Raw genomic sequence first — 25,772 nt, 5'->3', positions numbered from 1 at the left:
ATGAATTCCCGGGTTTTAAAAAAAAATTAATCTTGAAGCTGAGGGAGAATTAAAATAAGTTTAGTCCACTTAGTAAGAGTTTGCCTAAGCACATTCAACAAAGAGAAGGATATATTTGAAATAAACAATCGCCCCCACCTTAACTTTAATACAGTTTAAGAGCATATGCTCAGGGGTCAGACAGGCCCCAGATTGCACCCAGCTCCTCCCCTGGCTGATTGTGAGACTTTGGGCAAGTTACTTACTCCCCTCAGCCTGAATTTCCTCCCCAGTAAAATGGGGGAGATTAATAGTATTCATTTCAAAAGACTATAAGGATTAAATGAGATGATGTATGTGAAAGCTTTTGGCATAATGCCTGGCACATATAAGTGTTCCTTAAATATTAGCTATGATTAAGACTCATTGATATTATTAGTACATCTTATGAATATGGTAGGATGCTTCATGTAGATACTCTTCCTATTTCCTTTACAATGTTGAAGAGTATTCAGTTGAGGTCATTTGTTTTTAAGCATTTTTATTTCTAATTGTTTTTTCTTTCATTAATCCATCATGCTTTATGTGGATGGAATCACGCTACAGTGTCAACCTCTCCAGGGTGGTTGCTGCTTTTGCCGGATCCCATTTAGCAAGGTTTTGGAGCCGCAGGTTTTGGAGTGGGAAGTGAACAAAGGGTCTAGGGCTATTCTCTGAAGATTACCATGGTTTGAGGGCAGCCACTCACCGGATGAGGCGGAGCAGGTCCAGGTAGGCAGTTCTCACCGCATCTACTTGGGCCCCAGACAGGAAGCCATCGTGGAGAAAGTCACCGGCATTAGTCAGGATGCCGTGTAGAGCATAGAGGTCACAGAGGCGTTTGAGCACCTGCTGAACCGCCGGTTGGTTTTCTAGTTTCTCCAGAGTTTCTGTAAAACTCTTCACGCTGATATAGAAGCAGTGTGCCTAAAAGACACGAAGATCCATCAGCTTCTGGTTTCTGACTCCAGAAGTTATCCTGGAGGCTGGGCAAGACTGCTGGAGTAAGCTCGCTGTGGCCAAGTGTTTCCCTGCGGGCCGACGAGCAGCTGCCTGTGCTCCGAGCTCACCGCGGGTCTCCATGCTTTTGTGTGTGTGCGTGTGTGCCCCTGCTGGGGGCTTGTGGGCTCTGGGACTTGGCCCTTGGCTTCCTCATTTTGTTTGGGGGAAATTTCAAGGAGGTTTGTAAGTAGAAAGAATACAGGGGTATTGGAGCCTGGCCTGGAGACAGTGGAGGACTGCACCACTTTTCTTAAGAAAACAGCTGTTTATTGTTTGCCATGTTTAAGGCAGTGGTGTGTGTGTGTGTGCTTGTGTGTGTCTTGGGGTGAGAAAGTAGAGGTACACGATGGACATAAAGTTTATCCCAGCTAGAGAGTAAACTCTGCAAGGTAAGCAGGGTTGTTATTTAGCCCATATCCAACAGTCTGGCTTTGTCACTAGTTAAAATAAAACTTTTGGGCACCTGGTCGGCTCAGTGGAGCATATGACTCTTGATCTCAAGGTCATGAGTTCAAGGCCCATGTTGGGGGTAGAGCTTACTTTAAAAAAAATTATAAAACTTTTGGTACCATTTGGTAAGTGACCACTGCCCTCAACTGAGTGAGACCCCCCATCTCTGTCAGCCAGGATCCTTCCCTGGGACCCCCTCCTCCCCACAGCTCGGCAAATAAAGGACGAATGCCTGACCCAGCAGGAGGCTTTCAGGCCCCTGCTTCAGTTAGGCCTGAAGTCCTTTCTGATTGGCCTGTGCCTCTGCCCTACTGGTTGTTGAGTATTCTGAATATTCCCCTTCTCCCCAAGATAAATGCGCATTATTGTTTTATTGTTATCAGGTTAGGTATATGAATTCCACGGGGGGGGGCGGGGGAGGGAAGGAAAGCAAATAAAACTCTTCTCAAATGTTTACATGCATACAGATCAGATGGGCATCTTGTGAAAATGCAGATTTCCCAGTAATGCCTGAAGTAGCAAGGCTTAGACTGTTTTGAGGGTTCAAAGAAGTTTCCTCAGGGGGGCAAGGAGGGGTTATTGCATGTGCACAGGGCTGTACTTGCAGGAGCTGCACCAGCCTGCTGAGGCTGCCCCGGTGAGGCATAATGAGGTGTTGACAGACCTGGACTGAGGCTGTATTAGAATGGGTACCAGCATTTGCTCCCGTGTTCCTAGGGGATGGACCTCTCTCCTGAGCAGGGTCTCAGATTATAGGACCAGAGCCCATCAGAGCCTTAAGGTCTTTTCCATGCCCCTTTATTTTACAGACCGGGAAGTTACAGCCCAGAGAAGGAAGGACACTGGAGGTCACTTAGAGAGGCAGGTCATGCACAGAGCTGGAAACAGAACTTAGGCCACTGTTCCCCACTCCCCTGTGTTGCTGTCACTCTTTGCCTGCATATTTATGGTTTCTAGATGGGACTTGGTGGGTGCTTAAGGTTTCTGTAGAGTAGATGGTTTTTCCAAAGCATGAAGCTCAGAAATTGCAGCTCTCCCTGCCCCTTATGACTTTGGTGAGTCAGCTAGGGCACCATCTCCCCAGGAAGCCACTCTTCTTCAGCTTACAATGGCCAGAGGAGAAGGGACTTGCCTTTCTCCTCTAGGCTGGCAGAGCTTCCCACCCTTGGTGCCCATAGAACTTGGGGATCACCTCCCTCCCTCACACACAGTGGCTCTCTGAGGACACAGCTTGCATCTGTGGGGGAAAGGAAAGCAAAGCATCTTAACTATTTTCTACCTCTGGGACTTAATTCCTTTGAGTTCTATGTCCTCATCCTTAAAATGGAGATTATGCTACTCTCACCCCCAGGGTGGTATGTATTAAATGAGGTAACCTGGCATGCAGTGTCTGGTCCACTGGAAGGCAGAGCATAGGTTTGGAAAATGGATGCATAATGGGTAGCTGTGATTCCTTTTGTGGTAGTCTGGTGAGAACACAGCCTTGGCTCACCCCACTCTGTGTTGATAGGACATTTAGCACAGCAGGGCGTGCTCCTGCGGTAGACACAGCCCCATGGATGGTGGCTGCGTTAAGACCAGCACCAGCTGATGTGGGAGAGGGGGCGGGTGACCAGGTGGCGCTCACGCCCAGCCTGCCCCGTGAGGGCTGCTAGAAAACACTCCTCAGGCTTTCCTGCCAATTCCTGGGCCTGATGCCTGAGGATCGAAGTGTTCACCTTGGTTTTGCAGCTGTAGGTAGGACCAGATTCCCAGGTGCCTAAGCTGGAGCTCAGGAGTCAACCTCTTTCCCACCCCATTACTCTCTGAAGGCTCTTGCTATCTTCTATGCCCTTAATATGTCTGCATCCTCCCACTTGTCTCTATGCCCTCTGCCAAGTTCATGGTCAGGACCATCCTCAGCCCTTGCCCAGACTGCTGCTGCCTGCTCTTAACTGGCCTCCAGCCTCCAGTCCATTGCTCCCCAGGCAGCCTGTATGATTCTTCGACAATGAAACTCTGATCACCTCACTCCTGTGGTACAGTCTGCAAGGAGAACGAAACCAAACTGCTCACAGTGATGCAGAAGGTCCCAGGCCTTGCCCATCTTTTCTCCTCCCCTACCTGCTTACCTCTCCTGGGTTCAGTCTTCCTCCTTTAGCACCCAAATTTGTACTTCCTCAAGCACCTCCCCTTTTCTTGCCTCTTCCTTTTCCACCTGCTATTCCCTTTGCCAGGAAACCTTCGTTTCCCAAACCACAGCCTCTACCCTTTACCTGGCTAATTTCAGCTCATCCTTGAAGTCTTGGCCTCTGTGCCCTTTCTAGGAAGCCTTTCTGGTCCTCATGCCGGGTAGAGCTGCACTTCTCTGGGATCCCCGGCAGCCTGTGTCTCCGTCACCGTGCTGCCTTGACTGCACCGGGTACGGGCACCACGGAGCCCCCAGTCCCCAGCCCGATGCCTGGTGTCAAGCGGGTGCTCAAATATTTGCTGACTGAATGTGAATTATGCACAAACACAAAACAGAGTAGAAACTGAATCAGACATCTAAGGATTGCCTGCGGGGCTAAGGGGAGACTTGACCTGCTTTTCTGTGTGGGAGGAAATATTTGAACAACCTGAAGCAAATCCAATAACACTGCCTCATTACATTTTTCCCTAAGAGCTGTCAGCAAGATTGCTTTGGAGTTAAGTCCTTTAATTAAAATACCCTGGACGAAAGCCTTGGAAGTGAAATGAGGGCAGCCACTGAGCAGGGCTGGGGAATAATGGCAGAGCTCAGATTTTCTCCGCGTGGTGGCCTGCTGGGGAAACAAAACGGGCCCCTTTCAGCTGGAGCTTCAGCTGACGGGCAGCTCACCTTAGCAGCCTGGAGGTGTATGACAGTGGTCTGGTTCCATGCCTCATCCCAGTCAGCCCCGGATTGCATCACAGTCTCTAAGTGATGCACTGAGTCCTTTATGAGCCTGACGGCCAAAGAAAAAAAGGTTCAACTTCCTGACTGAGTGGGAAACAGACTGATGGAGCCTGGTCTCAGGCTGCCTGGGGATCCCTCAGAAGTAGAAATGCAGTAATGTCCATTCATCGACCTTTGCTTTGTATTGCAAAGCTAAATGTGGACTATACATTATTTCTTTAATCCCCCCCTTTATTTTTTAAGATTTTATTTACTTATTTGACGGGGAGAGAGACACAGCGAGAGAAGGAACACAGCAGGGGGAGTGGGAGAGGGAGAAGCAGGCTTCCTGATGTGGGGCTTGATCCCAGGACCCTGGGATCATGACTTGAGCCGAAGGTAGATGCTTAACAACTGAGCCACCCAGATGCCCCTCTCTTTACCCTTTTAAGGGTAGGCTTTAACCAATTTACAATGGGGAAAACTGAGTCCCAGACTGGCTCACTTAACCTGTCCGGGGGGTCACACAGCTAGTGAGGGTGGAGCCATCTTAACCTATGAGCTGTAAAGCCTCAGGGCTCTAGGCCAGGCGCTGACCCTCCTCCTAATACAGACGCCATCCTGACGTCAGTGTTTTCAGGCCGTTCTGCTGACCGGCTTCTGTAGCTGGGCAAGGACAATGGTTTTCCCGGAAAGGCTGGTGACGCCTGTCAGTCAGCCTGGCCAGTTCCATGTTCTGCCTAAGGGACCTTAAAAGGCTAGAGAAGAAAAGAAAAATAACTCTTGTTCTCCAAACCACTAAATTGGTCATTGGCTGTTTACTTAACCTTTATTCTTTTATTTTCTGTTCCCTGCCCATCCACTCATGACCCTTGGGATTTCTGTTGCAAAACACACTATTTATTAAGCAATACTTATTTTTTTGCATCAGGGAGTAGATAAGCAGATGTCACCTGGAGTTCCAAGCAAAAATCAATATAATGGCATTTTAATTACCCTGAGCAGCCTTATTGGGCTCTCGACACCTCCCCCAACTCAAATGTTCGTTCTCTGAGGCCTGGGCTTTTTATGACTGGTTTATTGATAGATCTGCAGTGCCTAGAATTGTGCCTGGCACACTGTGGGCACTTAGTATTTGTGGAATAAATACATGAATGTCCAAAGTTGCTTGTGATCTTTTTTTTTTTTTTAAGATTTTATTTATTTATCTGACAGACAGACAGCGAGAGAGGGAACACAAGCGGGGGAGTGGGAGAGGGAGAAGCAGGCTTCCCGCGGAGCAGGGAGCCCGATGCGGGGCTCGATCCCAGGACCCCGAGATCCTGACCTGAGCCGAAGGCAGATGCTTAACGACTGAGCCACCCAGGCGCCCCCAAAGTTGCTTGTGATCTTAAAATAATTATTAACCATCCCTTGGACCACAGGTTGGGGTATAAGACCTTTTTATATGCTGAAATTATTTCTTCCGGGTTGTTTTGGTGTTTTAGTTGGGGAGAAGTTCAGAAGGTTTATTTCTTAGGTACTTCCATCTCTCTCTCTATTCTGTGATGGTGTTTGTGTTTGGCCAGGACCTCTTTTTATTCCCAGCCCTTGGCATGTTTGGACATTTCTGACGCAGAGGAGGTACCCAGCAGTATTTGTTGAATGACAGAATGCCTGAGTCCCTGGTCCTGTTTGTGTTCCCTGGAGTCCACTAGATAGACCCTGGCAATAAACTAATCCTATCCCTTGATGTAGTTGGTTTTTTTTGAAAATTACTTTTAGTTTGTGGGCTATTTTAAATACAGTATTGGTATTTACTTTATTATTTACCATTATTCATATACTGATACATTTGTGGTATTTACAAATGGGGCACATTCATTGCATTGCAAATCACAGTAAGAACCTAAAGATAGAAAAAGTTCAGGGCACCTGGGTGGCTCAGTTGGTTGAGCAGCTGCCTTGGGCTCAGGTCATGGTCTCAGGGTCCTGAGAGCAAGCCCTTGCTCAGCGAAAAGTCTGCTTCTCTCTCTGCCCGTCCCCTGCTCGTGCTCTCATGCTCTCTCTCTCTCTCTCTCAAATTAAAAAAAAAAAAACTCTTAAAAAAAAAAAGAAAAATTTCCTTGCCCTGGCAAGAGGGGTGATGTCCTTCTAGTAGCTCGACCAGGATGGGGAAGTGATGGTGGCTCATGGATGTGGCTTCCCCTTCTCTGCCCATGGTGGCAGGAACTGAGAGGACTGAGGTTGGGGAAGGGGGTGCTTTTCAGAGGAGTATCCACAAATGCTCACCCAGCCCGCCCCAAAGGCCCTAGTGTGGGAAAGAGCCTGTCCCCAGGTGGAATGGCTAATTTCTTCCTCACCTGGTTGCTACGTGTGCCCAGGCCGTGGTGTAGAGTTTTGGGTGGAGGAAGTCAGCTGCTTTCTGGGCTGGGCATCTGGCCAAGTCAGTTGTGGTCAGGTATGCAATAGACTGAGGGAGAGACTTCTGCAGTGTGGAGCCTGGGGTTGCCTGAGCTTGAACTTGCAGGTAGTTTTTCACCAGAAACCTGGGCGGGGGTTGGAGGGGGCGGTAGAAGCAGGTAAGCAGGGGGGAGCCCTGTGGGACAGCCCAGCACCCCTGTTGCCCAGGAACATGCACTCTTATACTCCCTACGGGAGAACCAGGGCCATGCAGGCTCTTGCCTGGCCCCTCCTGATAGACACTCAGATCCTGAACGTAAACCCTTTTGGTATCTGAGCAAACAGAATCTTTTCTTCTGGTTAGGATCTTGGGATTTGGGGATTCGTGCTGAATTGTACAGTGACGGCGGAAATTAAATTTTCGTACTTGAGGAAGGATAGGTGTAAGAATGCTAACATGAGTGGAGAGTTACAGGTGACTCTCTGCTTCTTTCCTCTGATGACCCAGTGGTTATAGGCTCTGGGCTCAGCCATCCTTGGATTCCCCGGGCAGCTCTGCTGAGACCTCTGTGACGCTTGTACATGTTATTTCACCTCCCTTGGCCTCAGCGTCTCCATCTCTGGATGGGGATAATAATAGTCACCTGATAGAAGGTTTGTGAAAACCGAGAAAATATCTGTAATGCTCCTATAATGGTGGGGTACAGAGTGTCTAATAGAGGATACTGTATCCTCCTTATCATTTGAAAAAACTTCCCACAATATTATTATGAACGTGAAAGGCCTTGCCAGTCGAGCCCCCGCACACAGAAGAGAGTGAACAGAAGCCTGCCGTTGCATCCCTGCCTGCCTGCCTGCCTGCCTCTCAGGTGGGAGCCTCTGTGCGCAGGCCCCGTGCTGAGCCCAGGGACAGGCGGTGAGCAAGGCCCTCAACACTCTGGCTCACAGAGAAGAGCCCCTCGGATTGTGTTGAGTGGGAGGGCTGGGGCAACTGGAGATGGCGTGTTCAGTCGGGGTGGGCATCTAAGCGGGGACCTGAGGGATGAGAGGAGCTGCCTACAGCCGGCCCTGCAGGCTGGGACAGAGCATTCAGGGGAGGGAAGCTAGCGGGAGCCAGTGATGGGAAAGAGGAACCGTGTCCAGCCCCAGGGGAAGGGAGAGCACGATGGGAAGGGAGGCGGGGAGGGGGGTGGGGCAAGCTGCAAGGACCCCGCAGGGCAGGTGCAGTGGTTTTCCCATGAGCTGTGGGGAGCCCCTGAAGAATGTGAAGCAAGGGAAAGCTGTGCTCTTGTCCCGCCCGCGAAAAGCTCCGGATGGACTGGAGACAGACTGTGCATGTCGGTTGGTCTCCGCGTGGCATTGCCTGGTGCCTGCTCCGGCCGTGGGCATCGGGCGCTGCTTCAGCCCACGCAGGGGCCTTACCTGGCCGTCTGCAGGTAGAGCACGGTGTTGTCACCCTCGTAGGTGCAGGAGGCTGTCACTCTGCTGACCAGTGAGGGCAGGCCGCTCAGCTTCGAGTAGCCGTGGCCGCCACAGGCTTGGCGGCACAGCTCAGTCCCCTGGAGGCACAAGTCTGACGTCATGGCCTTGATTCCTGCACTCAGTGCGTGAAGCTGCAAGAACAGGGCATCAGGGTGAGTAAGGAGTTCCTCCAGGAGCAACCATGCTTCCCGCTCATTGAGCACCTGCTGTATGCCCATGACAACCCTGTGAGTAAGAATGATCTCCTCGGCTTGCAACTTTACGAATCAGAAGGCTGAGACTCAGAGATGTTATGTGACCTGCCCAAGGTCATACGATGAGGCAATGTAGCTGCAGGGCAGTAAAAACAAAGGAAAACTGACCAGGCCAGTGTCTCCAGGATCTCGGGAAGAGGGTGCTTCCTGGATTGGGCTCACCATCATTTAGGAGTTATGGACTTTGCTGGCAAGTGGAGTTTTTGGAGAGCTGGCCTGTGACCGTGGAGGTCCACCATCAACCCACTGGCCTGGGCTGCAGGAGGGGCTGCCAGGCAGCAGACCTGGTTAGAGCTTTCGGTTCTTGAAAGCCCTTACCCATCTTTCAGACTCTTGAGTCCTTGGGAGGAAGGTCATGTTCCTTAATCTCTCTGTGCTTCACTTTCCTAATCTGTAAAATGGGAATATAAATGAGGCCAGTGGCACAATTGGGGATTGATGAAGCAGTGCTTATAAAGCACAGGGTCTGGTGGACGAAACCTTAGTGTATATCTAAGTCCATAGTCCTTCATCTGAGACCCTTGTGGCCGGATGTGTTTCGGAATCAGTATTTTTTTGAATTTTAGAAAGCTAAAGCAGGGCATTGAAGGTAGATTATATATAATACCCAGAAAAGTCTGGGGCAGCCTTAGTGATCAAACTCATTAGTATTTCTGCTGCAAAATGTATACACATCCAGTGGGATAAATCAGATCAATTCAGGTCCTACCATGCCACCAAATGTATAATTTGTAATTTTTCTGTAATATTTCAGAGCTTTTTAGGTTTCACATACACACCAGGGATTGTGCTCCTGTGTTCTATTATAATGTGTGATTATTCCCTCTAGCATTTTTGGAGCTTTCTGGAAGCCAGATGTAGGTGGATTTATATGTTGGGGTACAGTTCGCCCTGGGTGCCCCGGGGATATTGGAAGGCTGGGGGGAGGGAGTAAAAGGAGTCCATGGGAACAGGAGTGGGGCTGCTTCCCAGTGGGCAGAACAATCTCAGCCACCTTCCCAGCTCCGGCCACCCCCCCCCCCGCCCCCCAGACAGCAGATACCTCCGGCAGGTGGCTGAAGTCTTTGTTGAGAATGGCATTGTAGGAGCTACGTAAGAACTCTAGGAGGCTGCTCGCCAGGAAATGGAATGCATAGGCTGTGGCCAGCTGAGGGAAGAGTTTCTGCTGCTGTGTCTGGTAGTCCAGGATTTTTGCCTCTGGGTCGCTGAGGGGAGGAAAAGCAGAAGGTTTAGAAGATTGCTACCTGCCCCCTCCACCTTCCCATATCCCCAGGACCAAAAAAAGACTTAAAAACTGATCATTTTTTATAACTCACTGCAAAACTTGACCTGAACTGACATGAGGTTAGTAATAATCTTAAAATTCCATCTAACATGAATATCCACACATTTCTCTGTAGAAATATTGACAGGTTTGCCGATAGGTGCTGCCCCTGACGGGGGACGTGTACAAAATCACAGCCTGTGCACCATATTATCCTACCAACATCTGGAAAGTTCTGAATTCCAACACATTTGGTCCCAAGGATTTCAAGTGAGGGCTTGTGGTCTTGTACCCCTGATGATTTGAAACTGGACCTTTCACTGTCCAGGTGCACATAGTATGTGCTGGGGGGTACATCAAGTCTAATCAGTAATTCTGAGGATGTGAACTTGGGTCTGACGGAATCCCAAGGCAGGGACGGCCTTGTCCCTTGCTATGTCTGCAGTGCCTGAGACTGTGTCCAGCACGAAGGGGACCAGAGTGACGATTTGTGGATTAAAAGAAAGCGTGACTGTGAGAAGCCTCCCATGGCTGTTGGGGAGAATCTTAGGTCAGCAGTCCCTCATTTATTTATTATTGGTGGGGGGAGGGGCAGAGGGAGAGGGAGAGAGAATCCCAAGCAGACTTCCCGCTGAGTGCAGAGCCCAACACGGGGCTCAACCCCATGACCCTGAGATCATGACCTGAGCCAGGACCAAGAGTTGGATGCTTAACTGACTGAGACACCAAGGTGCCTCAGACACACACTATCATAACCATCCTTGGGACACTTGTGGAACCCAGAAAACTGGGCTCTGGATGGGACTTCAGCAGCATCACCTTTTCCCCAGCACCCCTGTCCTCCGGAGAAGAGTCCCTCAGCAGGGGGAATCTGAAGCCCAGGCCAGTCGCAGTGCCCTGGGTTTGCCAGAGGAAAGGGACCCCGGGCTCCGGGCCTGGCTTGCTTCATTGCATTTCACTCTCCACACTGCCCTGAAAGAGTGCTCCTGTCATGCCTGTGTTGTGGGTGAGGACACTGAGGGACAAAGAGGTGGCGCGACTTGCCTAAGCTCCCACGGCTGGCATGCGGCCCAGCTGTGTGTCCCCCAGGTCTGTCCGGCATCTGACCCTCAGTCCATTTTGCATTAGACTCCTGGATCCTTGAGCCCACGGCATAAAGCATCACCGGATTCTTAGACTGGAAGTTCTCTCACTCTTCACATTCCAGGGGAGGAAACAGAGGCCCTGAGCGGGCAAAAGACTTGCCCAGGGTCACTTAGCAGAGTTGGGACAAGAACTGCCGGGCTGAAGCCCATCCCTCAGTCAGTCAGGACTCGACCCTCTCTTCCCACACTGGCACCTTATACTCAGCTCCTCGCTGCAACATCCTGGCTGCATGTCTCCACTGGGGGCATATTTATCCTAAAATATTATTTGCTGTTTACCCAAAATTCAAATTTAACTGGTAGCCTGTATTTTCATTTGCTGGAAACCGCGCATGTGTTTACACAGGCACGCACACGAGTGGGTGCACATAACACACGGTAAAAAACAGAGAGTACGGGGGCGCCTGTGGGAGGGCTCGGTGGGAGGAGCATGCGGAACTTGATCTCAGGGTCATGAGTTCAAGCCCCACATTGGGTGTGAAGATTACTTAAATAAATATTCAAACAACAACAGAGAGTACAGTCAGCTATTCAGTCCCGTGGAGCAGAGGGAGCATCCGCTGGATGCAGCCACATGCGAACAAAATGGTCCAGACTTGGACATGCCCCACGTGGGGATGCTGACAGCCACAGCCGGACAGAACCAGCTTCAGCCGTGCACCGTCCAGTGTGACGGCTGGGCTTTCCCAGACACGATCGCTCACGCCCTGACCGAGCTCAAGAGCCACAGTCACCCACCTTTTGGCAACCAGCTGACGACCCAGACACACCCAGCCAGTCACAGCCCAGCTGGACTCAGACAGACAGATCTAATGGTACAGGGTCAAAGACCCATGATCACACAGAAACCCAGACCCTGACCGACACAGGTCAGGCGGTAGACCAGCCAGGGTTCGAGGGAGCCTGACGAAGACCCCGTAGACAGGGCCCACTCGAGCAGAGGGGTGGCATCAGGGGACAGGCACTGTGGGATGGAGAGGGAGCCCCGTCTGTCATGGTCAGCCGGCGGGTGCCCCTTGCCTGGGCCGGATGCTGGATTGGCGGCGGATGACCGAGTAGCGGATGGCGATGACACAGGCCTTCTGCAGCAGGGGGATGACCTCGCCCAGGAGCAGATCCACCCGCACCACCACCATGGAAAAGTAGTTGGTCTGCAACGTTCCGAGCTTGACGTAGGTGCCGTCTGGCAAGACCTGGTGGACCAGAGACGGGTGTGCCAGGCCTGAGCCAGGGCTCCCCAGCCTGTCCTACACCCATAACTGTGGGCTTCCATCCCCTCCAGGCACACGGCCCTCAGACCGCTCACCGGGGGGGGGGGGGGAGCAGGTGGCTGACCGCCCGCCAGAGCGCACTGGCTCTTAACACACCTGTGCTTTCTGCTGAACAGTCACTTCTCAAGTGCCTGGGTTCACAGCTCCTCTCTGGGGACACCCAGGACCTCCCCCAAATCCATAGCTAGAGGGAATGCCTGGGGACCTCCAGACCTTCCTCCAGCACTCGGCTGGTGTCTGGTCAGTGACTGCTTGTCTAGGTCTCACTGTAGGTGAATATGCATGTCACCCTCAGCCCTTCCCTTCTCTCACATCGCTTTGCCCCCCTACCCTATGACTGCTTTACCATCCCACGAAGCTCTGAGCATTTACCCCTGAGAACTCTGAGGCTCAGAGAGATCAAGTGACTTGCCCAAGGTCACACAGCTCCCAAACTGGGGCTTTACCCAGATCTGTGGGATACCAGAGCCTCTTTGGGGTGGGGGTGGGGTGCCCCAAACTCTGCTCTTTGGGGGAAGACCCAGAGCCAGCAGCAGTCTGCAGGAGGCCACTGCCCCTCTCCAGGCAGCGTAGGCTTGCAAGCCTTCCCAGGACTCCCACCTGGGCAAAGCGACTCAGCATGTTCTCCCTAGGGACCCGCACGTGGTCCAGTCGCAGGAAGCCGTGGTCTATGTGGTCAAAGCCCATCTTGGGCCCGATGTCTCCAACGGTGACTCCTAGAAGGAGATGGAGATGGGAACATCTGTGAGCCAAGTGCTTTCATGTGCCGGGTACCCCCCACCCACGTTCTAGCTCCCCTGAGCCTCACAGCAGCCTGTCACGTGGGATTATTACACCTGTTTTTCAGCTGAGGTCAGACAGGTGCTGAATCTTGCTCAAGTTCACCCAGCCAGTTAGCACCAGGTCTATCCAACTGGACTCCTCCCTGCCCAAGAAAGACATGTCCCAGCTTCTCCCATTACCTTGGGGCCTCAGGATAGGGAGGCCTGGTGGGCTCTCTTCCTGGCAGTGGTCCTAGGAGCCACGTGGGCTTACCTGGCAGTGGGGTGTGGTCCTGGAGGCTCCGGATGGGCACAATGAAGGCGTGCATGCCCTGTCGGGCTCCTGAGCAGATCAGCTGGGCCTGGACCAAGGTGTGGGTGGCTGACCGTCCCACTGAAGGCAGAGAGAGGAGAGGCCCAGCATGATCTCTGGTGTAGGAGGCCCTGGTGTATGGAGCAGGCAGTCTAACTCTCCCTATCAGGAACCTGCATGTGGGTCCAATCTGAAATGGGTGAGGAGGACCAATGTGGTGGCACGGGGAAGGGCAGGGCACCCCGTGAAGCCAGGATGGGGATTGTTTGATCTGCCTCAAATGGTCGGGTCAGGGGAGGATGCACAAGGAGCCTGAAGGGTACAGCTATTTCCCAGGGGGGTTACCCAGGGCAGGGAGGGCCAGGGAGAGGAGAGGTAGCATCCTGGGCAACAAAGCGATGCTTTTTCAGGATACCCCGTGGCTCACATGGCCTTGACTCATCCTTGGAAATGACTGGAACAGTCTTGAGAGCTTTAGTATGAGTGCCTGGGTTGGAGAGCTTTATGGACAGCCATTTAGTGGCTGGAGGTGCAGGGGCTTCTGTCTAAATGTCACATATGTGGAGCAACCAGCCTATAACACACAGGCAGGGGGTAGGGAGGCTCAAGGAGCCGGCTGGAGATCTGGAGGGGTGCAAAGCCCTCCACACGCTCTAGATGCTCCCCCTTTCAAAGGCAAAGCTGACAAAGGTTATGGATTTTAATGAAAATAGCCTAAATGGAACAATCTGGGAAAGCTTGGCATCTTTAAAAATTTGGTTCTTCTGCAGTCTTCTGACTGAAGTGTGTGCCCTTGAGTCGTTTTCTTTGGAATCAGGGAGACAGGATCTTTATGTCAGAGCTGCTGGGGTATGTATGTTAGGATCCATGGTGAGAAAACCGGTCCCTGATCACAGGGAAAGGTGTGCATCGCTGCCCCCCAACCCAGGGGCCTTGAAGAGTCACTGATCCCAGAGAGGGGGAACAGCTCCCAAAGAACCAAACAAATCTAGCAGTGTTTTGCAAAAGGCACTGTAAAATGCGCAGGGTTTTTTTTTTTCTGTCCTCAAAAATCTGTAAATGAATCACTCTAACGTCCACCTAATAATAATGAATACAGATAATTACCATTTATCTAAATCCAGGTGGTGCTGGACCCTGTGCTGGTGCTTTCCAGTTCTTGCAGGGCGGGTATGATGAGCCCCATTTCCCAGATAAGGAAACTGAGACTCAGAGAGGCGAATGAGGCCCTCAAGGTCACCGGTCTGGAGGGGGCAGAGCTGGGATTTCAAGTCGGCCTGATTGCCAAGGCTGGTTTCTTTTCTCTGCAGTTCTGACTGCGGTCATCCATTCCCTTCCTCTCCTCTCTCGTTGTCTCTCCTGTCCATCCCTTATTTCTCTGACTTTTGTCTGAATCTTTTTCCCTCTCTGCTTGTTCCTGGCCTGTTTCTCTCTGCTTGGTTGTACTCCTGACATTCATTGTATTTTCTCCCCCTGTGGAAGCATTCAGCAAATGGGTCCTCAAGTGCCACAGACATGCCCTCACAGGTATGTTGTCACATCCCGGGAATAGGGCCTTGGCGGGACCCCCTCTTGGGCAAAGACGGAGCCTGGGGGAAGCATGGTGCGGTCGCCACCTGGTGGCCACAGAAGGCAATGTGGCGCCGGTGGCCAGACCGAGGCTGAGCCTTTCTGGGTGTCTGGAGCAGGGGCGGTGATCGGTGAACTGGGTGATGGATTGGCAAGCTTAATCACTAACTTGGGAGGTGAGAGTGCCTGGGACTAGGCTGTGCGTATGTGATGTGTGTGTGCACGCGTGTATCTGTGTGGGGGCAGGGTGCCTGTGAGCGAGGCCTTGGCCCTCATCCCCCACAGGTTGGGTGGTTTCTTCAGCTACTCCAAAGTTGGGGCCTCTCAGCCACTCACAGATGAAATTCTTCCCATCCCCCCCTGTTGACAGAGTGAGACCCTGAAGTTCAAGAACCTGCACTGATTTGCTCAAGGTCACCAGCCTAGAACAGGGAATCGGTCTGAGGTCTGGTGGACCTCAGAGCCGGTGCTATTCTGCTGTCCAACTTTGATCTCCCTGGGGACAGATAGGGCTGGGGGGACGGACGGATACTCACTGTCCCCAGGCCACCATTTGGTGGCCGTCAACGTGGGGCTATGCACCACAAACTCCTGGGTGGCTGCATCATAGGTGGCTTCAGTCTCCAGGCCCCGAAGATTTGTCCCTGGGAATCAAGGAGGGGAGTTTGTGAGGCAGGGGGTCAGGATAGGAATCTCACCTGGGGAGCCGCGTCCTGGTGGGCCTGGAGCTGCCAGGCACCAGCCCCGTCTGCAGTCGGGGGAGCTCCCAGCTGTACCCACAGGCGTTTCTTGCCTTTCACCCGTGGGCTGTGTGGGGGACACATGGCCAGCCCGGGACAAGGAATGCTTGCTGACATTTCCAGAAGGAACGCCTTGCCCCACGCATGCTAGTTCACACGGTGTGTTTGTATAAATTAGAAAAAGGAACCCCCTCCTTCGAGACCCTTGACTGCCACCTGCTGGAATGTTTCCGTATGAAATAGACAATCTCGGACTCCTGGGCCGTGAGTGGGCTTTCTGGAACCGTGCACGCAGAAACCCTGGCTCACCGTGTCCCAGTTCTGTCTGGGCATATGATGCAATGATCTGGAACTCATTGCAGAGTGGGGTCCATTTGGCAATCTGCTCCTCTGAGCCCAGGCTCCTGAGGGATTTCAGGAACACGTGGTGTAGATTTAAGGCCAGTTCTCCAGAAAGGGCTCTGGGGGGGGTAAAGGACACGGTGCTTGAGTAGCCCACCGGAGACAGGGACCCCGGTACCGTCAGTCTGGCAGGGTGCAGGAGGGAAGGGGCATCTGCCATCCTGGCTTCCCAACAGCTATTGCCTTTAAAGGTGGGGAAAATCGCTCATGGCGTTAAGGCTTTCCAAGTGATCCCAGGTGAATTCCTCTCTGGTGGGGCTGCCCTGGGAGTGAGTACCTGTAAGCGTAATAGAATTCAGGACTGTTTTCCGACCAGCCCAGGCGCTTTGCTGTTATCTGGAGGTGAAATTTCTTCTGAACGGCGGCCACATAACATTCATTCTGGGTCATGAAATAATTATCCTTCAGGCTAAACTCCGGGTCACTGTGGATAATGCTCTCTTCCAAAGACAGAGAACAGACAGCTTAGAGACTGGAGTGAGGCTCCTGGCACCTTCAGATCTTTTTACCCTCTCGCCTTGTGGACGTGGAAAGGAAGTCAGACATTATTGTCATTTTACAGATGTAATGACTGAGCACCTGAGGTGGGAAGGTGACTTGCTCAAGGTTACAAAGACATGCAGTGGCAGAATAAGGACCAGCATCTAGATCTTCTGCTGCCTAAGACTCTTCTATCCTTCAGATGGGTTCAGGAAATATGGACTTGTTAAAGATGTCCTTACAGTCCAAAGGAATGAATCTCTAACAGTGGAATTTTGAAAGCAAGATTTGTCATTTGAGGTGGGACTGCTAGTGAAGGACTCTTCTTCCAAGAAAGGCATGTGGGCACAAAGCAGAGGCTCCATTCCCCAGCTTCCTCTTACCAACTTTCCTCCGGAGTGCAGTGTTCTGGGCACCTCCATCCAGGATGTTGATGAGCCCTTCCACATTGAAGGACTGTATGTACCTCTCACTCTCTATGTTGGGGTGCATTTGCCTGCTCCAGGTATCCCCCAGGGACACTCGGTGCACTGGGCTGCCCATCCTAGCCTGGAGCTGCCTGCTGCCGGAGGAGAGGTACTTCTGGCCTAGCTGCTCGGAGCCTTGGGTGGTGCTAAGAACCTGTGTGCAGGAGGAAGTGCCCAGAGCTGAGCATCCTCCAGGGGCTGCTCCGGGTAGGAAAGCAGCTCCCCTGAAAGATTTGTGTGCCCCTGCACCCCCACCCCCTTCTCTGCGGGCACTCGGCTGGCCATGAATGCAGGAATTGCTCGGTAAATGGTAGCGCAGTACCTGTTTGTCGAGATTTGGACGGGATCCAATCACAGGGCTCGAGCTCTGTCCACTGCAACCTGTCTTACAAGGGTTACCTGGGGAAATTCTCACAAAGTCAATTCAAGTCACACATGCAAAAATATCTGGTGACCTTGAGCATGTCTGGCCTCTAGCCACACAGCTGGAGGCGGCCAGGAGGTGGACAGGGTCTGACCACAGAGCACATGCTCTCTCATGTTACGGCTCTGCCAGGGGGCCTCACTGTAGGGACCTGTGGTCCCATTCACCTGGTCCCCTGAGTCCTGGGCTCATTCAGCCCATTTCTGTGAGCCTTGAGGGGTACCGCAGAGCTGGGGGGAGGAAGCTTGCTTCTGGCCTGGGCAGTGTTCCCCCTGGGACCCCTGTGTGCCCCCCTGCAGCCAGAGTGGACCCGTGTCCTTCAGCAAACCCTCAGACTCTCAGAAGCCCCTGTTCCCCCACAGCAAGGCAACCACCAGGTTGCCTCGTCTATTTGTTGAGTATCTCAAATCCATTTGTTCCATCCCCATGTCTGTTCCCAGGCCACCACCATCTCTCACTGGGCCTCAGTGTCTCACTTGTCTGTTCTCCTGGCTGCCAGGCTGAGCCCTTCAACTGCAGTCACAGTGTGTCCCCGCCTGGCTTGGAATTTGCCCCTTGGCGCCCACTGTTTGTGGGAGAGAGTCCATGCTCCTGGCCATCCACCGCCTCCTGCCCACCTGCCCCTTGCCCTGGATCAGCTACTCCAGTACCAGGTTGGGGCCTCCCCTCCCTCTCCTCCTCCCTTTTGCCTCTGCGGCTTTCCCCCCGCGTTCCTAGTGAGACCCAGCCTCCAGGGACCCCTCCTCCAAGGAGCCTTCCTGACGGCAGCACCCCCCACCACAGGAACAGAGTGCCCTTTTGCTGCCCCACTGGGTGCTGTTAGAGTAGACAATAGGAGCAATGCCTTATTTGCTCGAACGTGCCCCTCCCAAGTGCCTGGGTGGCCAGCGCCACTGTCCCTTGGATCCCACGCGTCTAGCTGTCAGGAGGCACGCGGTCTGTCTTTCCCGCCAGCAGCCACCGTGGCCCTACAGATACTCTACTCTTACTATCCGTTTTACGGGGAGCCCAGGAACGGAAGGAAGGAGACTCCGTAAGGTCGTGTAGCTGCAAGCGGCGAGTGGGGTTTCTATGCAGGCTTGCAAACTGATACCCCCTGAGTGGGTGGCAGGGCCATGGGGGTGCTGACAAGGGGCCTGGCACGTTTAAGGAGCCCCTCTTGTCTGCCCCCTGGACCCCTGCAAGGCCACCTAGCTGGCCTTCTGTCTTCCTGCCCCACTCCCCCTGACTGCTGCTGCCTGTTTGCTGTGCCTGGACGTGCCAGGCCTCCCCTGCACCCCACCTCTGCCAGGTTGTATCCTCTGCCTCAAACTCTTCTGGAACACTCTTTCCCCGGGTGTCCTCTTGGCTCCCTCATTACCTCCTTCAAGTCTTTGCTGCTCAGTATCACCTTCTCAGTGAGGCCCACCTGACTGCCCTCTTTAAAACCCCAAGCCCCCCTCCCCTGGCCTTCCCAATCCCCCTCACTCTGCTCTACTTTTTGTCCTAACGTACAAGATAATTTACTCACTTACGTTCTTGTTTATTGCTGTTTCCCCAACTACAGGGTAAACTCCAAGGGCGCACGGGCCCTTGTCAAGTTATGCTAACACTTAGCACAGGGCCTGGCCCACGGGCAGGGTCTGGTAAATAGGCGTTGAAATGACATGCAATGAAAGAAAGCAGTGCTGAGTCATTAGGAGCATGGGGAGGGTCAGGCCTGAGGTGGTGCGGTCCTCAGCGGCCTCCCACTCCCTCCCCTGTCCCTGGGCCCAGCTCACCTGTCCCACCGGTGTAGTGTCTGCCCATAGGCCTCAGGGGCTGCGCGCTAGGTTTCTTGTGGGTGGCCCAGCCCATTTCTCCTCCCCTCGAATGGGCTGGAACAACATGGAAAATGGAAGGCAGTGCCTGGCAGGCTCTCAGCTCTCAGGTGCCCCTGGCTGAGCTCCCTGCTTTTCTCTCGTGCGCCGCTTCTCCCTCAAGTGGGTGTGACCTGCTGGGCCAGTGCCCAGGCCGTCCGGGGTTGGGGGTGGGGTTGGGGGGGGACTGCTTTGGGAGTGTCAGCTGCTGAGCCTCGCCTGGCTCTTCCTCTCTCCGCCTGTCTGGGCCTGACCCAGGTCCCCAGAACATGCTTACCCGGTTCCCTGAGCACGAGCAAACACCACAGCCCCCACCTGGTGTCCAGAGGCCCCGGGCTCAGACCTTCCAGATGTGACTCAGAGTTACTTCACCTCTCTGAGCGTCCCTTCTCTTGTCTGTAATTCACGGGCTATAGAGGAAAGCTCTCGGTAAACTGTGAAGCACCTGGTATTTGTAACGAGATTATGACTGTTTTCTGAGTGCCCCATGACAAGAGTTTTGTAATTCCCCAGAGGGACATTTAATGGTGGCATTTCGGATTCTCATTGGCAGTCTGCTGGGGAGGTATTTATGGGCAGGTGTGTGAGGGTTTAGGTTGTATGGGAAGCATTGATTTGCTTTGTTATCAATCCATATTGTTAAGCAGGAAGCAAAAAACAAAAGAAAAACCTCTGACCCTGGGAAGCATCCAGGCTGGGGTTGGGGGCTTCTGGGGAGACAATCATCACAGGAGGAATGAGCAGGAAAACCTGGATGGGATACTCACAATCACTTCTAATGAATTTATAACTTTTTGGAACTTAAAACTTCCTTGCCCTCTCTTTCTGCCCCCGCTGTTCCCAGGCCTCCCAGGCCCTACCTGTCCAGATCCTTTTTATCTTTTCATCTCACCACACTGTTTTGGGAATTCATTGCAGTCTGGATCAGAAGCTCAAGGACCTGCTTTCTTAGCTCCAAGTTTTGGTCCCTTGTGGTATATTACAAAACTCATCTATTTGGTCTTTGTCCCCAGTTCCTGGCACAGTACCCCTAAGAACCCTTGCAAGCTCCTGAGAGGTAAGACTATATCCTTTTTTATCTATGGCCGGGGGCCCGTAGACAGCTTCAGGATGGGGACTGCTTGCTGGAAAGATCAAACCTTAATTAGAGTGGTTGGAAATCTCAGTTCTCCCCGGTACGCCCTCGCCACCCAACCTCCAGGGAGGGGAGAGGGGCTGCAGTTTGAGCTAATCACCGGTGGCCAGTGATTTAATCAATTATGCCTATGTAGTGAAACCTTGGGAAAAATCCCTCAACAACGGGGTTTGGGGAGAGTTGGCAAACAGGGAGGTGCTGGTGGGAGGGCAGCATGGGAAGCTCCATGTTGCCTCTAGTCCCTCCCCCGACCCAAGACCTTGTCCTCTGCATCCCTTCCAATTGGCTGTTCCCAAGTTGTATCCTTTATAGTCAACTGATAAACGTAAGTAAAGTGCTTTCCTGAGTTCTGTGAGTCATTCTAGCATATTATTGAACCCAGGGTGGGGGGTTGTGGGAACCCCTGAATTTATAGCTGGTATGTCGGAGGTAGAGGTGGCCCCTGGGTCGTGCAGCTGTGGTCTGAGGTGGGGGCAGTTCTCGTGGGACTGATCCTTCAGCCTGTGGGATCTACACTAACCCCAAGAGCTGGTGTCAGAATTGAACTGAATTGTTGAACACCCAATTGGTGTTGGGGAATTGGTGGTTGGTGTGGAAAAACCACACACTGATTGTGTTAGAATAAGACCCCACACCCTTGGCACACTCACTATAGCGGTGGGTATTTTTTCTTTAACTCTTGGTTTTTGTGTAAATCACCAATGAAAGCAAGGACTGTGTCACTCTTGGTCACCAATACAGTCCCGTTCCCAGACTAGGGTCCGGCCCAGGGTAGGTGCTCAACAAATATTTGGTGGATGAGTGAATAAACACGGGTTGACAGTGAAGACTTTGGAGCTTTGGCATTGTTTTAAAAGGTGGGAGTGGGTGTGTTTGTGTGTCCACTCTATTTGCACACACTTGTATACCTCGACATTAGACCCAGATCTTCAGTCTCAAAGCTGGGGATTCCTTTGGGCCTACTTGTACCAAAAAGCTGCGTACCCAGCTGGGTTTCCAAAGTGATCCTGGTCTTTCTGCAGCCTTTCCTGATCTTTGCTGATGGCTCCTCACCCTTTGCCCTTCAGGAATTGTTAATATCCAAGGAGCTTAAAAGGCTCCCCACAGGTGGTCCTTCTATGAAAGGGTTGCTCTGCAAGGTGAATGATTTTTCTCTTTCCCTATGTTTCTGTGCTAAAATTTGGCTTGTCTTGGGGCACCCAGGTGGCTCAGTCAGTTAAACGTCTGCCTTTGGCACAGCTCATGATCCCAGAGTCCTGCGACCGAGCCCCGCGTCGGGCTCCCTGCTCAGCGGGGAGTCTGCTTCTCCCTTTGCCCCTCACCCCACTGGTGTTGTCTCTCTCTAAAATAAGTAAGTAAATAAATAAATAAAATCTTGAAATAAAATAAAATTTGGCTTGTCTTAGGCTTAGCATTAGTACCCGTATGCCTCTAACTATCATTCCCAGAGTGAATATTTTGGAGCACCCGTAGGGCATTGGGCCCTGCTTGGGGTGGGACCCAGCGTGGAACCAGGTCTCTGTGAGTAGGGGGGCAGGGATGTTTATAGGTCCCCTCACCTCCCCTGCATAACAACCCCGGAAAGTAGGATGCCCCTCCTCATTTTGCAGAAGAGGAAATAAGCCCAGACAGGTGTTCACACAATACGTATGATGCAAAGCTGGAATTTGAACCTGGTTTTCTCGCTCTTTCCCCATGTGTACAAGGTTGGGAAAGAAGTCAAGAGAGCCAGAGCACTTGTTTTGGCAGGACTTCTGAGATGTGGTGACTCTGGGCACGTGCCCCCTTCCCCTAGGTCTTGGTCTCCCCATCTGTGATGATGGGTATCTGCTCACTAAGGGGCCTCACACCTCCCTCCCCATGTCCCCATGGTAGCATCATGCCTTAAAAATCTTTAAAAAATTTAATTATTTAAGTAATCTCTGCACCCAAAGTGGGGCTCAAACTCATGACCCCGAGATCAAGAGTCACATGCTCTTCTGACTGAGCCAGCCAGGCACCCTGCCAGATATTTTATGTTCGTTAACACTGTCCTCAGGGCGCCTGGGTGGCTCAGTTGTTGGGCGTCTGCCTTCGGCTCGGGTCGTGATCCCAGCGTCCTGGGATCGAGCCCCGCATCGGGCTCCCTGCTCGGCGGGAAGCCTGCTTCTCCCTCCTCCACTCCCCCTGCTTGTGTTCCCTCTCTCGCTCTCTCTCTCTCTGTCAAATAAATAAGTAAAATCTTTAAAAAAATAAAACAAAACAACAACAACAAAAAACACTGTCCTCTCAGCTACCCATGAGGCTGGCACTATTGGAACCCTCAGTTAACAGACGAGAAACTCAGAGATGTTAAATAATTTGTCGGAGGATACCTACCTGGCAAGTGGCAGAGTTGGACCCCCGCCACCCCGCCTCCCAATCTGAAGTCTGACTTTGTAGCCTGGACTCCTCATAGTCATGCTGGGCCACCTGTCAGGATCTCCTTAAAAGGGAGAGTGAGAGAGAGAGAGAGAGAGAGAGAGAGAGAGAGAGAGAAGGAAATTCCATCCTTTGAAATGAGCTAGGCCCCAGGGCCAGGCATACAGTAGATGCTCAATGCATATTTCTCTCCTTCTTGCTCCTTCCCGGAATGTCTTGGGCCAAGGGCAGGCATGTGAACCCTGGTATCCCACTGGCCGCTGTCTTTTCTTAAAGTGGTGAGTGGGATGGGCCTCGATTCTTGTCCCTGGGGCCCAGTCTGGCAGATTGGTGCGGGCTGGGCCACCTGCTGTCGGGGAAGAAGGAAGGAGGAAGGCCACAGGGCCTCCGCAAGCTTGCAGGATGTTTCTGGCGACAGATGGGAAAACTCCGAATGTGGGTGCTTTGCAAAACAATCCCTGCAGCCTCCACCAGCAAATGCTGCGAGGACAAATGTGCTGGCTCCAGTCAGGCAGACGTGGGTTTGCATCTCACTTCCACCACCTGCTGATTGTGTGCCTTTGGGAAGTGGCTTGGCCTCTCTAAACTTTGGATTCTTCACCCATAAAATGGAGGTAATGCCAGTCCTGGGGGATTCAATGAGGGAATTCATGGGAAGTATGAATAGCCCAGTCCCTGGAGCAGATGCCAAATATTAAAGTATAGATACCATTACCGGTCACAGATGTGGAAAATGTGGTCCAGCAAGTCTTCCAGGCTTCTGACAAGTAGTGATTGTCCGGGCGCCTGGGTGGCTCAGTCGTTAAGCGTCTGCCTTCGGCTCAGGTCATGATCCCGGGGTCCTGGGATCGAGCCCCGCGTCGGGCTCCCTGCTCAGTGGGGAGCCTGCTTCTCCCTCACCCTCTCCCCCTGCCTGTGTTCCCTCTCTTGCTGTGTCTCTCTCTGTTGGATAAATAAATAAAATCTTAAAAAAACAAAAAACAAGTAGCGATTGTCAGAGCTGGGGCTTGAATACAGGTCTGGGCACAGGATTAACTATCTTTATGGAGCAAGCCTAAAGTCAGCCTTGCAGTGGGGGATGCGCATCTTAGGTCAGGCTCCCAAAGGGGTGAGCTTAAGTGCCCTGGTCCCATGTGAAGCCCCTCCCTAGGAGGGGGGAGCTCCAGCTCACTTAGCTATTGCTAGGCAGCCCAGGGGAGTTGTTAGGGTCCTTCACTGGGAAATCCTGCTCATCTCTCTAGGAGTTCTTTCTGAGAAGTAGATGGGCACTCAGTGTCCTCTCTAGGTGAGCGCCTGCCCATCATCAACTCAGATAATCGTCTGGTGGCTGAGATGAGGGCAAGTGGCCACGGGGAGGTATGGATTCTGTTCTTGTGAGGCCCAGCAAAAGGGGCATTTGTGAGGCAGGGCCCTGGTGGGAGCCGGGTGGCTGGGGGTTGGCAGGTCTGGGGGTGGGGGCAGTAAAACACCAGATTGTTTAGGTTACTGCTCGGCTAAAGGTCCAGTCCTGCAAGGGGCAGGAATCCCACTTTGATGGCTAGTTTGGGGGGGCGGGTGCATAACGTTCCTCACCCCAGAACTCCCATCAGTCTGTATTGGCTGGAGTCTATTTTTATGGGTGGAGGCCAGATCCCTCAAGTTCAGACAGACAATGAGAAGGTTAAATAGGTCATCTAATCTCATGGCAAAGGGTCAGAATGGCACAGGGCCCTCCTGAGCCCTTCCTAGAGCAAGGACTCGCTGTTGTGGAGAAAATGTGTGCTTTGCAGACAGACGGCTCTGTGGGAATCTCGTCTTTCCCCAAGCATTGTTTTGTGACTTCAGGCAAGTCTTTTAATTTACCTAAACGTTGGTTAGTCTGCAAAATAGTGAGAATGACATCGAGTTGTCATGGGTGGTGATGTTGCTGGACTTCCATAAAAGCAGTGATCATAACTGACACCCGCTCACAACTTTTGGAACACCTGGGTTGGCCTTGGCAAAGGGAAGCAGAATCAGCCGGGGTCCCTGCCCTCACAGAGCTTGGCATTTGTACCATCCCTAGTGGGATGAGGCTGCCCCGCAAAAGCTCCTGGGTTCTGAGGGCTCCCCTGGGCTACATATACAGAATCAGGGAGGGAGGGTCCCTTTGCCTCCTGAGGTCTTCTGTCTGTCTCCCAGGTGCGTATTTAGGGCCCGTCTGCCATTGAAGAGGGTTCTCCCCAAATCCAGACTAGGACTTGTGGTCTGGCAGGTGTGAGGGGCAGGGGGTGCTCAGTGAGAATGGGCTTGCTGCTCTTGGTTCCCCATGTAGGGCAGAGTCTGATGTCAGGGCTCCTTTCCTTCTGCAGGGTCCCCAGGACTCGGCGATGACCCGACCTCTGCCCTCAGGGATGTTCTAACTCCCTGGATGCGCACAGGGTGGCATTGAGGAGCCACACAGTTTCAATGTTGGTCTTGTAGGCGCAAATGCCGGTTGGGCCCAGGTGTACTGACAATAGCCCAAGAGGCCGGAGGAAAGCTTCTGGACCAGACTGATATCTCTGGGCCCCGGGGGAAATTGTGGAGGAAGGAGGCAGGTAGGCGATGGTAGTGGGAGGGGCCGAACCTGGGGGAAGATTGGGGGTGCTGCAGCCGGAGAAGGGCTTTCTCACTTATTCGTTCATTCAACAAACATGAATTGAGCACCTGCTCTGTGCCTGGAGTCCCATGCGCTATTTGGCCACTGCCTTTTCTCAAAGCTGGATTCTTGCGCCTGGGTCCCAGTCTGCCAGAGGTTCGCCCAGGCCAGGCCACCTGCTGGCAGGGAAGGAGCAGGGAGGACGGCCAGTTGGGATTCAGCAGGAAACGAGACAGACAGACATCTCTGCCCTCATGGAGCGGACATTATCGCTAAGGGAGACACACAAGGTAAACAAGTAAGATACGTGTTTGATGGTGGCAAATGGTGAGACAGAGAAGCAAGGGATAGGAAGTGTGTAGGAGATGCTGGGATTCAGATGGGTTGACCACGGAGGGCCTCATTTAGAAAGAGCATAGGAAAAACACCTGGAGAATGTGGGGGGAGAGGCCTGTATGCTTCTCTGAGGGAAGAAGATGAAAAGGCACCTTGTGGGACGTG

General features: G+C 52.5%; 1 protein-coding gene across 4 annotated transcripts in view; it reads right to left on the bottom strand.

Moving 5' to 3' along the window:
• Nucleotides 1-19,265, bottom strand: part of ACOX2 (acyl-CoA oxidase 2) — a 31,468-nt gene extending 12,203 nt beyond the window's left edge. For 2 of the 4 annotated variants that reach the window (XM_036071730.2, XM_036071726.2), the window contains exons 1-14: nucleotides 19,060-19,222; nucleotides 17,198-17,274; nucleotides 16,792-17,029; nucleotides 16,206-16,368; nucleotides 15,836-15,987; nucleotides 15,323-15,430; nucleotides 13,179-13,298; nucleotides 12,744-12,859; nucleotides 11,893-12,065; nucleotides 9,506-9,668; nucleotides 8,150-8,340; nucleotides 6,688-6,873; nucleotides 4,310-4,415; nucleotides 728-945 (exon numbers count right to left, since the gene is read on the bottom strand). In XM_036071730.2, the coding sequence (XP_035927623.1) occupies nucleotides 728-945; nucleotides 4,310-4,415; nucleotides 6,688-6,873; nucleotides 8,150-8,340; nucleotides 9,506-9,668; nucleotides 11,893-12,065; nucleotides 12,744-12,859; nucleotides 13,179-13,298; nucleotides 15,323-15,430; nucleotides 15,836-15,987; nucleotides 16,206-16,368; nucleotides 16,792-17,029; nucleotides 17,198-17,274; nucleotides 19,060-19,135 (2,087 nt within the window). In that variant the 5' untranslated portion in view covers nucleotides 19,136-19,222. Of the gene's footprint in view, nucleotides 1-727; nucleotides 946-4,309; nucleotides 4,416-5,382; nucleotides 6,566-6,687; nucleotides 6,874-8,149; nucleotides 8,341-9,505; nucleotides 9,669-11,892; nucleotides 12,066-12,743; nucleotides 12,860-13,178; nucleotides 13,299-15,322; nucleotides 15,431-15,835; nucleotides 15,988-16,205; nucleotides 16,369-16,791; nucleotides 17,030-17,197; nucleotides 18,581-19,059 lie in introns of those variants that run through there. The other 2 variants (XM_036071732.2, XM_036071733.2) reach the window with 2 other exon arrangements.
• Between the last annotated feature and the right edge of the window lie 6,507 nt (nucleotides 19,266-25,772).

The sequence above is a fragment of the Halichoerus grypus genome, chromosome 1 (assembly GCF_964656455.1).
Source record: "Halichoerus grypus chromosome 1, mHalGry1.hap1.1, whole genome shotgun sequence".
NCBI lineage: Eukaryota > Metazoa > Chordata > Mammalia > Carnivora > Phocidae > Halichoerus > Halichoerus grypus.
This window is presented reverse-complemented; position numbering and strand designations above follow the sequence as displayed.